The sequence below is a fragment of the Ranitomeya variabilis genome, chromosome 3, assembly GCF_051348905.1.
Source record: "Ranitomeya variabilis isolate aRanVar5 chromosome 3, aRanVar5.hap1, whole genome shotgun sequence".
Classification (NCBI taxonomy): domain Eukaryota; kingdom Metazoa; phylum Chordata; class Amphibia; order Anura; family Dendrobatidae; genus Ranitomeya; species Ranitomeya variabilis.
Genome location: NC_135234.1, coordinates 545720966 through 545734207, shown reverse-complemented (window position 1 = coordinate 545734207; position 13242 = coordinate 545720966). Strand labels below are relative to the sequence as shown.

The window sequence follows — 13242 nt, the reverse complement described above, 5'->3', positions numbered from 1 at the left end:
GTGTGCGCATGCCCAACAGGCGAATCCACTGCGCAGCTGAAGGAAAAGAGCGCGATCTGCGCTATTCAGTGGTTTATCGGTGGGCGCGGCCATCTTCCTGAGGCCGCGCGTGCGCAGATGGTAGTGCTCGGCTTCCCGGGGCTTCAGGAAAATGGCCGCCGCGATCTCCATCTGCGCACGCGCGGCATCCCGCGGCCATTTTCCTGAAGCCCCGGGAAGCCGAGCACTACCATCTGCGCACGCGCGGCCTCAGGAAGATGGCCGCGCCCACCGATAAACCACTGAATAGTGCAGATCGCGCTCTTTTCCTTCAGCTGCGCAGTGGATTCGCCTGTTGGGCATGCCCACACCACTACGCCACCAACGGAAAGCTGAGCAAGATCTGGGGGAGAAACAGCGATGTCACCACGCCCATATGACCAGACCAGCGTGAGTGACAGCAGAAAACGGCGACTTTACAAAGGTATTTCGGCAGCATAGGTGGGTAATAAAGGCACAAAAAATACACTAATGTAAAGCACAGCTCTGCCCCTATTTAACGCTATTTTTATCTCATCTTGAAAAAACGGGGTGACAGGTTCCCTTTAAGAGGCATGCTATTTAAGTTAGTAGATTTTGTTAATTATGGAACACTCTCATTGTATATAGAGTTAGAAGAGGCACAGCTTGAGATTTGTACAACATGGAGGATCAAAAGTTTCAACAGAAGTAAGTAACTGCTTCTATGGTGCAGACTCATGACTCTAAGTAAAGCTGGCCATACAGACTAGATGGCTGTCAGCCAAACAATGCTTCAGCCGATCATTCATCCAACAGCCATCTCAGCTGACTTGTTCGGCCGAGCACACTTGTATTCTCTGACAATGCAGCTGGTGGCTTATCTAATGTAGAACAATGTGATCCGTAGTCCAAAATCGGACATGCACAATCAACATCTTTCCCCACCTTTAGTTGGCCAAGCCCCCATAAACATTAGAACAGAGGTCGAATCTGTCAATATTGGTGGATTCATGTGTATGGTAGCCTTAAGGTCTCCATTACTTTATAATTGACCTGTCATTGAGTTGTATAATAATCAGCTCCAGTAACATAATGGCAATTTATTTCCTATATTTTTGTAAATGTACAATAGCTGCTACTATTTTGTTCTTTTGGCTCAGTTTCTTCACTATTGCACTCCCAGTCAGTACAGGTGCATTTACAGAACAGATTAAAACAAAATAAATAATCCTATCAGCAGGTTTTTGCTCTGTAATCTGAGAGAATAATGAGGTAGGGGCTGAAACTCTGATGTCAGTAATGTATCACCCATTAGGCTGTGTGCTGTTGTTTCAATGCAGTGAGTGTTTTATCAGCAGGAGATTATCACTGCTGGACTATCTGCCCTGTGCATCCTGGTTCAACCACACCCCCAGCACTGATTAGCAGCTTATACAATGTACACAGAAATCTACTAATCAGGGGCGTGGGCGGGGTTAACTTTTGAGCTGTGCTATATCTAAGAACGCAGATTATGTAAAAAATGTCGCACCCAGTAAACTAAGTGATATAGCGTTGGAATCAGAGTCTCTTTGCCTAAATTATGCTACTCTCAGATGAGGTACTAAAAACCTTGTGATAGATTCCCTTTAATAAGAGAAGACAGTTTGTGCCACGTTCACACGTTCAGGATTTGGTCAGTATTTTCCATCAGTATTTGTAAACCAAAATCAGCAGTGGGTGAAAAATACAGAGGTGGTGATGTGTTTCTATTATACTTTTCCTCTGATTGTTCCACTTCTGATTTTGGCTTACAAATACTGTTGTAAAATACTGACCGTGTGACTGTAGCCATAGTCTGAGGCTTGGCGTTATCGAATTATAAAATTCCCATAGTTTTTGTAATTCTACCAACATGTGCAAGAATTTAAGGAGAACCTGTCTGTCATGTTGAAAATGTTATCTGACCTGCAGGCAGGATGTTCTAGAGCAGGAAGAGCTCTCAGACTCATATACAGCTCTGGCAAAAATTAAGAGACCACCACATCAAAACCCTGCCATGGGCGGCCCAATCTCCAGACCTGAACCCCACTGAAAACCTCTGGAATGTAATCAAGAGGATGATGGATAGTCACAAGTCAAAAATTATTGCTTGGAAATTCGGAGACATGTTGTCAGAAGTTTATAGACTAAAAGAACAATTTACGTTTTACTCAAAAATATACCTATAAAGAGTAAAATCTGACAAACTGAACATTTTGCAGTGGCCTCTTAATTTTTGCCAAAGCTGTACGTTTGTGGGAAAAGTTTCAGTAAAGCTTGTACTTTATTCATTGAAATCTCTGATGATCGTGTGTAGGAACCCCGTGGACAGTCCTATTGAGTGATTGATAGTCTTCTTTGTATGACTGTGCATGCAGAGACATCTGTCAATCACTAGTAGACCTGCCCTGTGTATAATGCTACTTTGTATAATTGCAAGTACCAGGAATGCCACTGGAGTTATACTGAATCTTTTCCCATGTATCTACATATCATTCTGCACTGATAATCTTCACTATTCAGTACTGTACAGGTAACATGACAGGTTCCCTTTAAAATGACAGGTTGTTTTACATTTAAACTTTGAGAATTCACCTTTATTCCTACACAAATCTCTTAAGTGAAATCGAAATAACATGTATTTCTTTCCATTTCGTGGCTGATTTTTATAGTGCACCTTCTTTAACAGTCACATTCAAGGCATTAGGAATTTTATTGTTTTCCTCTTGGAATCCATGATTTTATTGTCTCAATTTTGCTAACAACTTAGTTAAAATATTATATTCAAATCCTTTTGTTCTAATTCGATATAAAAATGTTATATTCCCAAAATACTCTTAGTAACTGGTGTAAAGCACAGCTTCTATGGTGCACTATAGCAGAAAATGCTCTATAATACACAACCAGGGCTGCAGGAAAATGGGTGTTCAATCAGTCTGAGACCTAACAGAGAGTCAGCAGAATTTGGGCTTACAATTATCAGGCAATGCTAATTATGCAAATTGTCTCTTCAGGGAGGAAGAGAACTAGAACTCTAGTGCCACCTATTGGAAGGTAGCAATCCACATGGAGAAACAATACTTCTTGGATAATTATCAGGCAAAAATGGCATGATGTGATATATAACCCAGTGACTCAGAGGTTAATGGGAACCGGTCAGGTGCACATACGGTTTCCAACAGCCCAGATATGCTTGTGGATTTCTATTATTTGATAGTATTTCATGGGGATTGCTAACCCTGCAGTGTTTGAAAAAATGTACTTTTATCCTATAGTGTCCTATGCTAATGAGGCAGGGCTAGTCCCATAGGGAGTTCCTTCCCCTGGACTAGTCCTGCATCAGAGCTTCTAATCACGCTTCCTCCCTAGTTGTGATTAACATCTTGCATAATGATGCTACCATAACAGGTATTGTGTGCAGGCTTCCAATCATGCCCCTGAAAATCCTCCACTATATTAGTAGTTCTAGACCGGAATGGGACCTGTCAGCCTACACTTAGGTCTATGACGAGCTACAAAGACTACAACTTTTCATCATGCCTCACATAAATGTCACACACACATCTCAATGAAAACATAAATCATTTTCAATACTTGCTAACAAGCCTCTGCTTTATATGTGCTTTCAACCCCCTTTGTCTTCAAGGCATTCTGCTGTTTAATTTCTGTGCTTGCATTCTCTACTGGGTGAGAAAGATCTCATTAGAGAAGTCTCATGTCTGAATAATCTTATTGTATTGTATTGTTTCCTATGGGTCGATGGAAGATAGGATGTAAATATGATTACCATACTCTGTCTATGGTTGCTTGACACTGTGAGACACGATAGCCTCATAACATTGTACTTCATGGTGTATGAATAATAGTCAGCATTGTCATGACTGCCATCTTGATTATATAGGATTACATGAGGAGAGTTGTTTCCACTTATTAGCCCTGCCATGCACCTCACTGCTTCTCCATGTGTATGAGTTACGACGCTTGTATACTGAACGTGCTGTCTACAACAGCTCGAGCAATGATTTGTAATGAGTGGAACACCAGGTCAAAAGTGACCAAGTTTTGCTCTTATTTTATGCTCTCCTCATTGATCCATTTTCTGTTTCTTTTTTTGTTTGTTTTTAAATTGCCATACTGTTCCAGAGATATGGATCTTTTTATTTAGTGCTATTTAGTCTTTTTCAAGGGAGCATGGCTCACAGGGTAAAAATACAGAGCACCCTAAAGACATGCCCCCAGGAAATCCTGTGAGCACCAGACCCTTGGAAAAGACATATCTCTGGAACAATATGATTGATTTAAAAAAAAAAAAAAAAAATGAAACAAAACAGAATATTAAGGGAAGTAGTGGGAACAAAATAGGAGCAAAAACTGGTCACTATTTAACTAAAGCTGTCCATAAACTCACTTGTTCAGCCAACAGCTGTTCCTCACTGCTCTATACACAGCTGAACATGCATTTTTGTTTTCAATGAAATGCAACTGCCAAAGGGTTCTTATCTCCAGTGAGAACAGAAGAATAGGCATTTCTAAATCCAAAACGCCCAGTCCTTATTTCCCCAACATTTGCTATGAGATGTAGAGAAACACAAGTTACACAATTGGACCATCGAACCATAAATATGTTGGGTGAACAGACTATTTTCTAAAATGCATGGCCAACGTAAAGCATACGTTAGAGCTACTAAACTTGTATTCATTTTAGATCAATTTATTACAAATCAGCATTTTACAAACACAAGACCAATTTTCATGCCAGGTCCTTACATTCAGTTAAGAAGCCCCATTAAAAGATGCCTTTAGTGATATTCTTATAACGAAGGTTACATTAACGCTTCTGGAATTTTACTTAAGTTAGCCTTCATTTGAAAATGATTTTTGAAGTACGCTGGTAAATTGTTATACTATATACAAGTATACACATTTGTATTGTATTACATTGATGTTATAATGTTATACTTAAGTGGATTAATATGTGTTTATTCTCATGATAAACTGTCAATCTTGCTTCAATACGTCATTGGAAATCTTGATATGTTTTCCATTTATGGGTTTCATAATATTTCCTACAGAACTTGCATTATGCGAATCCTCAGCTACCATTTTATTAGACAAAACTAAATAACTTGAATTCAGCTCCTCCATTCATCAGCGATACTTCTGAGGAATCCCTGAGACCTGTCAGTCAGTAGTATTCTCATGTTTTTGTTATCACTGTCTTAAAGGCTAGTTGTACAGTAACAATTCTGAGGTTTCCATGGCCCGTGACTTTACCTAAAGTCTACCTTCAACTATTGTTCTACGTCAGCGTGGAATAATTCAAAGAAAATTAATTTCTGCAAACTTAGACAAATTGTACGTTTAAATTTTTGCTTTAACCAAAATTTAAGAACTAACTTATAACGTATCTTCCTTTTACCAGATCATACTGAAATAATAACCAAGAGCGGGCTAGAGCATCAAGAAGATTTCCAGAAGATAGCAAAGCATTCATATTGTACATACTATCCAGTCTCCTCCTCTATAGAGTTGCCACAAACTGCATGCTAAACAAAAGGATCTTGTTCTCTTTATGGACAAACTACAAACTCTTAGAAAGCTAGTGCTGCTATATTCTAAATTGATAATATATATGGTATGCGTAATATATTCCAACCTAAATAGTTAACTACCTGATACCAGCTGTGATGTTAGTGGGTAAAGTTTACTTTTTAATATTTTGTATACCTGGCTCCCACTTGATAATACTGTCTTATCCTGTATCACATCCAAAACCAAGGGTTTAGCCCCCTGTCCTATTGTATATTGTACAGAGTATGCGAAAAAGTTTAAAAATTACCAATATTTTTGTGTTCCGGTGGCTAAACTATAATATTAGATTGTGAATATGAGTGGTCGATTAGAGAATATTTTAGCCATTACTATAGGATTTGAGGAACTTCCCCTTTGTAGAGAAGACCAAGAAGATAAAGCACTCTCTCAAATGTGGAAACTAAGGCTTATTTTAAAGCACAAAGTCAAAGCATATAAACCGGCCTCACACCCAGTGTACGATAGAGAAGCTAAAACATTCTTGTGTTCGGATAGATGTGAATTCAAAGCAAAAAGGACAAAAAAGTGATCATTTGCACAGTATGACTGTCATACACAAGAAAGTCTTGAACACCTTTATTTTAGTTGTGATCACATAACATTTTTTTAACCAAGACTTTGCAGAAGTGCCTAAATTTCACCACAGTACAACAAACGCAAAAAGTATACGACTGCTGCCAACCTCCCAGTTACCAACAAGTACAAGGTTAAGGAATATAGCAGGTTGGGTACCAGGTTATTACAGGTTGACAAGGCATCGGAGGAGTTTTCTTAGATAATCGAATGTACAAAAGTATATGTATAAATATATATATCAGTCAGTCACAACATAAAGGTGACTCTAATCTATAGAACATATTACATTTTTATAAATGTAGTAAGAGTTTTATTTCGACCCTGTTCAGTACTCGAGAGGCCTGCAAAACACTGCAGAGCAATGCATTACAGGCCTTCAATGCTGCATCATCCGACTACAGCAGGCAGTGGGGAAGATTCCTAGGAAAAAAAGATTGACTGCAGGGTCTATAGTGTTATACATTTTTCTAATTGGATTTAGAGAGTTGTAACAGGATTACAGCACAAGAATTAAAGAAAATTGTGTTTAACGCATATTTTATGTCTGAAGAGTTATGAAGAGTTGTTGCATATATGAGAAATATTGAAAACAGGAAAAAAAGAAAAACTATGGAAAAAGTAAAAAAACAGATTTTTGATGTTTACTTTTACGGTAGGCTGTTGATCTACATGGTAAAGTCTGTACAATTAATATGTAATTTAGTTAAAGTTTATTTCAAGCACTATTGTACCAAATACTTCATGTTTCTGTGTTGCACATTTGTCACACAAAGTATGTTGTTGCTGATTTATGGATATGAAAACAGAACAGCTGTTATACATGAATAGTAAACTTAAGTGTTAGAAATATGTTATTTTTTTTCTCTATTGTAAAAAAAAGACAATATTAGTGATTGCAGTATTTTAAGAGAATTTCAAGAGTTGAATGTAAGCTATTTTTAATGTGGGCAGCCTTTTCTAAAAAAGAAGGCGCTGTAATTCTATAATCGGTAATCAGGAAAAGACTCTGCCTTTATTTTTATTTTATTTTGTTAATAAATGTACAATGTTTAATTTCTGCTCTTATATCAAAGAAGCAGGTCTGATTACTCAGCAGAACTACATCAAAATCCACTTAAAAGAGAGTATTTTAATATTGCTTATATTACCGAGTCTTCAAAGACGAAAGGCGCTCTAGACAAGTTTATGCTCTAATCTATACTGATATTTTTATTATTATTATTAATTTCTGGATCCATGACCAGCCATGATCTTTATTTTGTCGTTTCAGCCATTTAACCAAATATAGCCTGCCGCATTTATATAAACTACAGAAAGTTCCATTTCTGATATATGCTAGACCAATGTTCCAATCCAAATGCCCCTGCAGTGACAAATAGAGCTTGTACCAAAATCAGTTCGCTGATATTAGAAATTGTTTTAAACATAACAAGTTCCACCGAAATATTTACTGCAGTCATATCAAGAATGTACATTTTTCACGCAAAATATTTTCTTCGCCAACCACTTGTAGGTTACAGCGCCATACTCATCCTTATATAGCATATCTGTTCTCTCCAAGTGGGGTCTTAAATTGTAAGGAAGCAAATGGCTGGCCTGTCATTACATTTTTACTTATACCTATATTTTATTATTTTTTAAAGAAAATTTACTTTTGGATGACATATTTGTGTTTTTTTGTATTTTTGTTTTTGTAATGTCCTCTAATTAAAGTAGCCTCTTAAACAAAGCATAAGTTATGTAATGCTTCTGTTAAAGGTACAGCAAGCTCTATGGACAGCAGCAATAGGGTGAGTTCACACTAGCATCTTTTGAGAGTATGTATTGTTGTCCAAACCACACTCCATGCACTTCCAATTCAAGAAAAATCTCATGTTTTCGAGAGAGACAGTTTTGATTTGTTTCAGTCCTGTTCAGATTGCAAAACTGATTCAAAAATGCACTTAAAATGTAGATGAAACAATTTCAGTATAAACAGTCCTTATAAATTATAAGACAAATAATATGGTTGTGTTAAATACATAAAAAACTAATGCAAAGAAAATCAACACATTTACATTTTCTGATCAGATTGTAGTTAGCAGATACCTGAAGCTTTTTAAAAACAACATTCAATGGTTGTTACAGACAATGTTCTTTGCATTAGGCTACATATATTATAAGAAACGTATCTGAAACTATCTTTACAAGAAAATGCATCAAAATTGTGCCATTCCGTATAGAAACCCGATTTTATCTGCCACAATTTTTTTGTAAATATTAGCAAGATGGATGTGAAGTTGTCATGAAAAAAATGACAACTCACTTCTTGCACAGTGACCATATACTTTCTTAGAGGGATTGAATGAGATTAGAAAAACATGGTTGCTATACATTCATCCATAAACCGTGTCCATGGGCCGTGTGTGGCTATAAAAGGGACAGCTGTGGACAAGAACGCCACCACTTCTTGGCAAGGGTTGCCATGTTTTTCCGAATCTTATACACCCTCTTTAAGTATTTCGTAGCATAGAAACCAACTGCCATCTAATTATAATCCAGTCAATAAAATATATGAATATATTACATTTCTAAGCAATAGTTACCTTTTATTATCTCTTGTCGATTCACCTCAATCTTTATATATAGCACGGATGCTCTTTAAGTCATTCACACCGCTGCAGAACCTCTTAAGGACAAAATGCGTAAGGAATGTTGAAGACAACGAATTTCTATTTTATATGACATGAAACCAAGACCAGCACCAAAATCCCCTGTGACAGATGCTTCATTATGAGGTGGCTACATGCGCAAGATAAGAAGAAAAGGCGACATTTTGCATCTGCACTGTCCTACTTCAAGGTCTTCTCTTTGTATGGGGATGTAAAATATTGCAAAGTTTAATAAATTATTTTGGTGCAGGAGTTTTTCTTGTTTACATTTTTCCTGTATGGAGATGACAACCAGAGTTTGATATTTGCACTATTCAGCCTTGAAAAGTGTGGAAATATGAAGTTTTTCAAACTGTTTCCCTTAAGTCTCTGTGGTCTAGGGTACCTCATCTTTTACTAATTCTGCTTATTCCAAGACCCCTATTTGAAATGTACTTTTAAAATGTGAAATATGTATAATCACCAACACTCCCACTTGAATATATACAACTGATCAGTGGACAAAAGCAGCATATTCTAGTAACACAACCTACCCACATGCTGAATAGACTAAATGAAGTATGTAAAACTAAAGCTATGCTCGTAAGTGCCAATACAAAATCAAATAGTGAGCAGCAAGACCGACCTGAAGATGTATAGGTGACCGGTCCCTCTCCATATTGAGAGACGTCCTTGGAATCGCTACTAGTGGATCGTTCTCATTTGTCTGTGATTAAATGCGAAGGTGCAAGTTCGCAGAATACTGCTACAGTCCGAGAGTTTGATAACTCCAGTTAGGGGAACATCCTAAGATTGGAAGCCAGTGAATAGCCATAGTTTTCACCACACTATGCTTGATGAAGATTTAAGGCTCAAATCCGTGTTGCTATGATTAATCAGCGTGACGGTCGGTCAGGGACTCTGTGGAAGGAGAACATTATCCCCCGAAAAGCATAAGATAAGAGACACATATTTTTTACCTGTCTAGGAGTCTGTAGCTGGTGACATCACTACATCATAGGGCGTTGTTTTTTGTAAGCTTGATTCACCTGACCAGTTGACACGTTGATTAATCATAGCACCATGGATTTGAGCTTTAAATCTTCAAGCATAGCGTAGTGAAAACTACGGATATCCACTGACTTCCAATCTTAGAACATTCCCCTACCTGGAGTTATTATACTCACAGACTGTAGCGGGACTCTGTGAACTTGCCCCATTGGATTTAATGAAAGACAAATGGGAGCGATCCACTGGTAGCGAATTCTAGAAGACCTCTCAATACAGAGATATTATACCCACTGAGTGGAGTGGGATCAGTTGGCTATATATCTTCAGGTTGGTCTTGATGCATACTATTTGATTCTGTATCGTCACTTTATCACATAACCTCATTTTTACATACCTAAAATGTGCGTAAAGGGAACCTGTCATCTGATTCATCATAGCCAGCATGAATCAGACACTGGCTGAGCTACTACAGTCATGTATGTTTTACTCTTCCCAGCTCCCAAAAAATGGCAGTGAAAAGGTGGTCGACCATTTTGATTACGGTCATATTTTTATGAGGGCCAGGTAAAGGTTAAAATAATAAAATAGTTTATGCTCACCTGTCCTAAGTGCTCATGTGTCCTTCCGACACAGCTCTATGTATCTCCAAACAGATGTTTGATTCTTCTGACTATAAGGCCTGTTATTCGCCTCACAAGGTCACACTGGGGTCACAACATGTCATCAACATCAATGATGTGCATCTTACCTATGTGAAACCTAATACACGTAGGGAGGAACCTGTCAGTAACGGGGAACAAGGTGGAACCACCAGAGAATCTGCCGTGGACAAGTCATCGGAAACACATAAATCCCTGCCTGTTATTCAAAGCATGTGGCATCACTTGATCTCTAGCCTCAGCATTGGACGACCAGTTTGAAGGAGCCTCAGAGGCAGCATAAGGACTGGTGACAAACAAATTATTATTTATTTATATAGCACCTTTGATTCCGTGGTGCTGTACATGAGAATGGGTTACATACAAGTTACAGATATCACTTACAGTAAACAAACTAACAATGACAGACTGATACAGAGGGGAGAGGACCCTGCCCTTGCGGGCTTATATTCTACAGGATTATGGGGAAGGAGACAGTAGGTTGAGGGTTGCAGGAGCTCTGGTGTTGGTGAGGCGGTAACTTCGGTAGTGATGAGGCAGAGGGGTCAGGGCAGGCTGTAGGCTTTCCTGAAGAGATGAGTTTTCAGGTTCTGTCTGAAGGATCCGAATGTGGTTGATAGTCGGACGTGTTGGGGCAGAGAATTCCAGAGGATGGGGGATATTCGGGAGAAGTCTTGGAGGCAATTGGATGAGGAACGAATAGGTGAGGAGAGACGGAGGTCTTGGGAGGACCGGAGATTACGTGAGGGAAGATATCGGGAGATTAGTTCAGATATATATGGAGGAGACAGGTTATGGATGGCTTTGTAAGTCAGTATTAGTAATTTGAACTGGATACGCTGAGGGAATGGGAGCCAGTGAAGAGATTTGCAGAGGGGGGAAGCGGAGGAGTAGCGAGGAGACAGATGAATTAGTCGGGCAGCAGAGTTAAGGATGGACTGGAGAGGTGCAAGGGTGTTAGCAGGGAGGCCGAAGAAAAGGATGTTGCAGTAGTCAAGGCGGGAGATGATGAGGGCATGTACAAGCATTTTAGTAGATTGACGGTTGAGGAAAGGACGGATTCAAAAATGTGTTTTGTTTTTAAGCCTTCCCCTCTATTTACTATACTTTGGGGTTAGGAAGGACCTTAGCATAAGAGACATCTTTTCACAGCAATTGGGGTACTTTTGATGGGTACCGATTTTATTTAGGCTGAATCAAAACTGCCTTTCGAATCAAGCAAATCAGTTCAAAATAAATGTAGGGAGATTCGCTCATCTCTAGATATCAGAGGAATATGCTTCTTTCTCCACTTCTTTTCCCCCATCCTCTGAAATTAATTATTCTCTTTGAAAAGATGCTAAATTCTTTCTCACGAAAAAAAACATCAGCTCTCTGTATACTTCTGTACAATTTCTTTCCTGCTACTGCTGCCCTTAAAGGGAATTGTCAGCAGGTTTTTGCTATGTAATCTGCCGACAGCAGGAGATAGAGGCTAAAACACAGAATTCAGGGATGTGTCATTTGTCAAAGTGTGTGCTGTTGTTTACAAAGTGTGAAGGATTTAAGAGATTAACATTGCTGACTAGTCCAGCAGCCTTCTCCTGTGATAAGCACCTCCCTGTCTATGGACTTTGTACACAGAGAGCCTGGTGGGATCAGTTAGCTTTCTCAGCTCTGCTTCATTCTAAATTTAAAAGCTCTGATTGTGTCTGAACGGCTGCACCCAGTAATCTAAGTGATATATTGTTGGCGTCAACTCCTCTTTGCCTACATCAGGCTGCTCTAAGACGTAGTAGCAAAAACCTGCAGACAAACTTAGAGGTATCATTGCAATATGGTACATAAACAGCTAGTTTACAGAAGTATTTTGTTTTCCAAGGCTTTATTGTTTTTTAACAAGTATGAGGAACAGGGGAGGAAAAAGAGGGGAGGGGGTGGGGGTAAGGGTGGACAGGAAAAATAAGTGGAGTAAAACAAACAAATCACACAATAAAGTGCGGAGAGGCAACAATAAGCCTTAATGAAGCAAGGGACGCAGCCCTTGGAACAAACTGTCTAATAACTGTTCGTTATATAAAATATAATGTGTAACGTAAACAGGAACAGGAAAAAATGGATTAGGTACATTTTAACTTTTATAGTGCAAGGGTTAAGCCCTTGAGCTAGGCAAACTTTGGCTCATGAAAAGCAAGGGTTATGTCCCTTGGACGGACTGTTAGAAATTCTAACAGCAAGATTAGTGCAGAGGCTATAGGGCTCCCAGGCGAGGCAGAAATGCTATCAGAAAGGAATTAGGTCTGAGGCAGGCGCCATCTTGTGTTACCTTATGGTAGTGAAAGTGAGTTGAGGTAGCAGCAGATATTCAAGGAGGAAAAAACTGGTCCCACTTATACCATTTCTGGTAGAACTTGCTAAACTCGTTATTGGATAAAGCGAATTTGAGTTCGAGGTCCCTATGTTGCGACATTAATTTAATTATAATGGTTTCGTTGGGGAGGGTCGTGTTTTTCCAGTGGTATGCTATGGAGTTTTTGGCGACCATGCATAGGTGTAAAATTATTTTTACCAGAGAACTGTCTAGGAGGTGGGTGTCCAATGAGAGGAGAGCTAGTTGGGGAGAAAGGGTGACTGAAGGGCCTGGAAGTTTGGCGATTATCGAGGAGATGTTTGACCAGAAGGTAGTAGCAATGGGGCAGTTCCAGAAAATGTGTAGCAACTCACCCCTGTGTCCGCAATTTCTCCAGCAGAGAGGGGAGATGGACAGGTTTATG

The 13242-nt window shown here is 39.0% G+C and overlaps 1 protein-coding gene across 22 annotated transcripts in view; it reads left to right on the top strand.

Moving 5' to 3' along the window:
• Nucleotides 1-9092, top strand: part of MBNL2 (muscleblind like splicing regulator 2) — a 257792-nt gene extending 248700 nt beyond the window's left edge. For all 22 annotated transcript variants that reach the window (XM_077297132.1, XM_077297136.1, XM_077297148.1 and 19 more), the window contains one exon: nt 5444-9092. In XM_077297132.1, the coding sequence (XP_077153247.1) occupies nt 5444-5571 (128 nt within the window). In that variant the 3' untranslated portion in view covers nt 5572-9092. The remainder of the gene's footprint in view (nt 1-5443) is intronic.
• Nucleotides 9093-13242: the final 4150 nt, after the last annotated feature.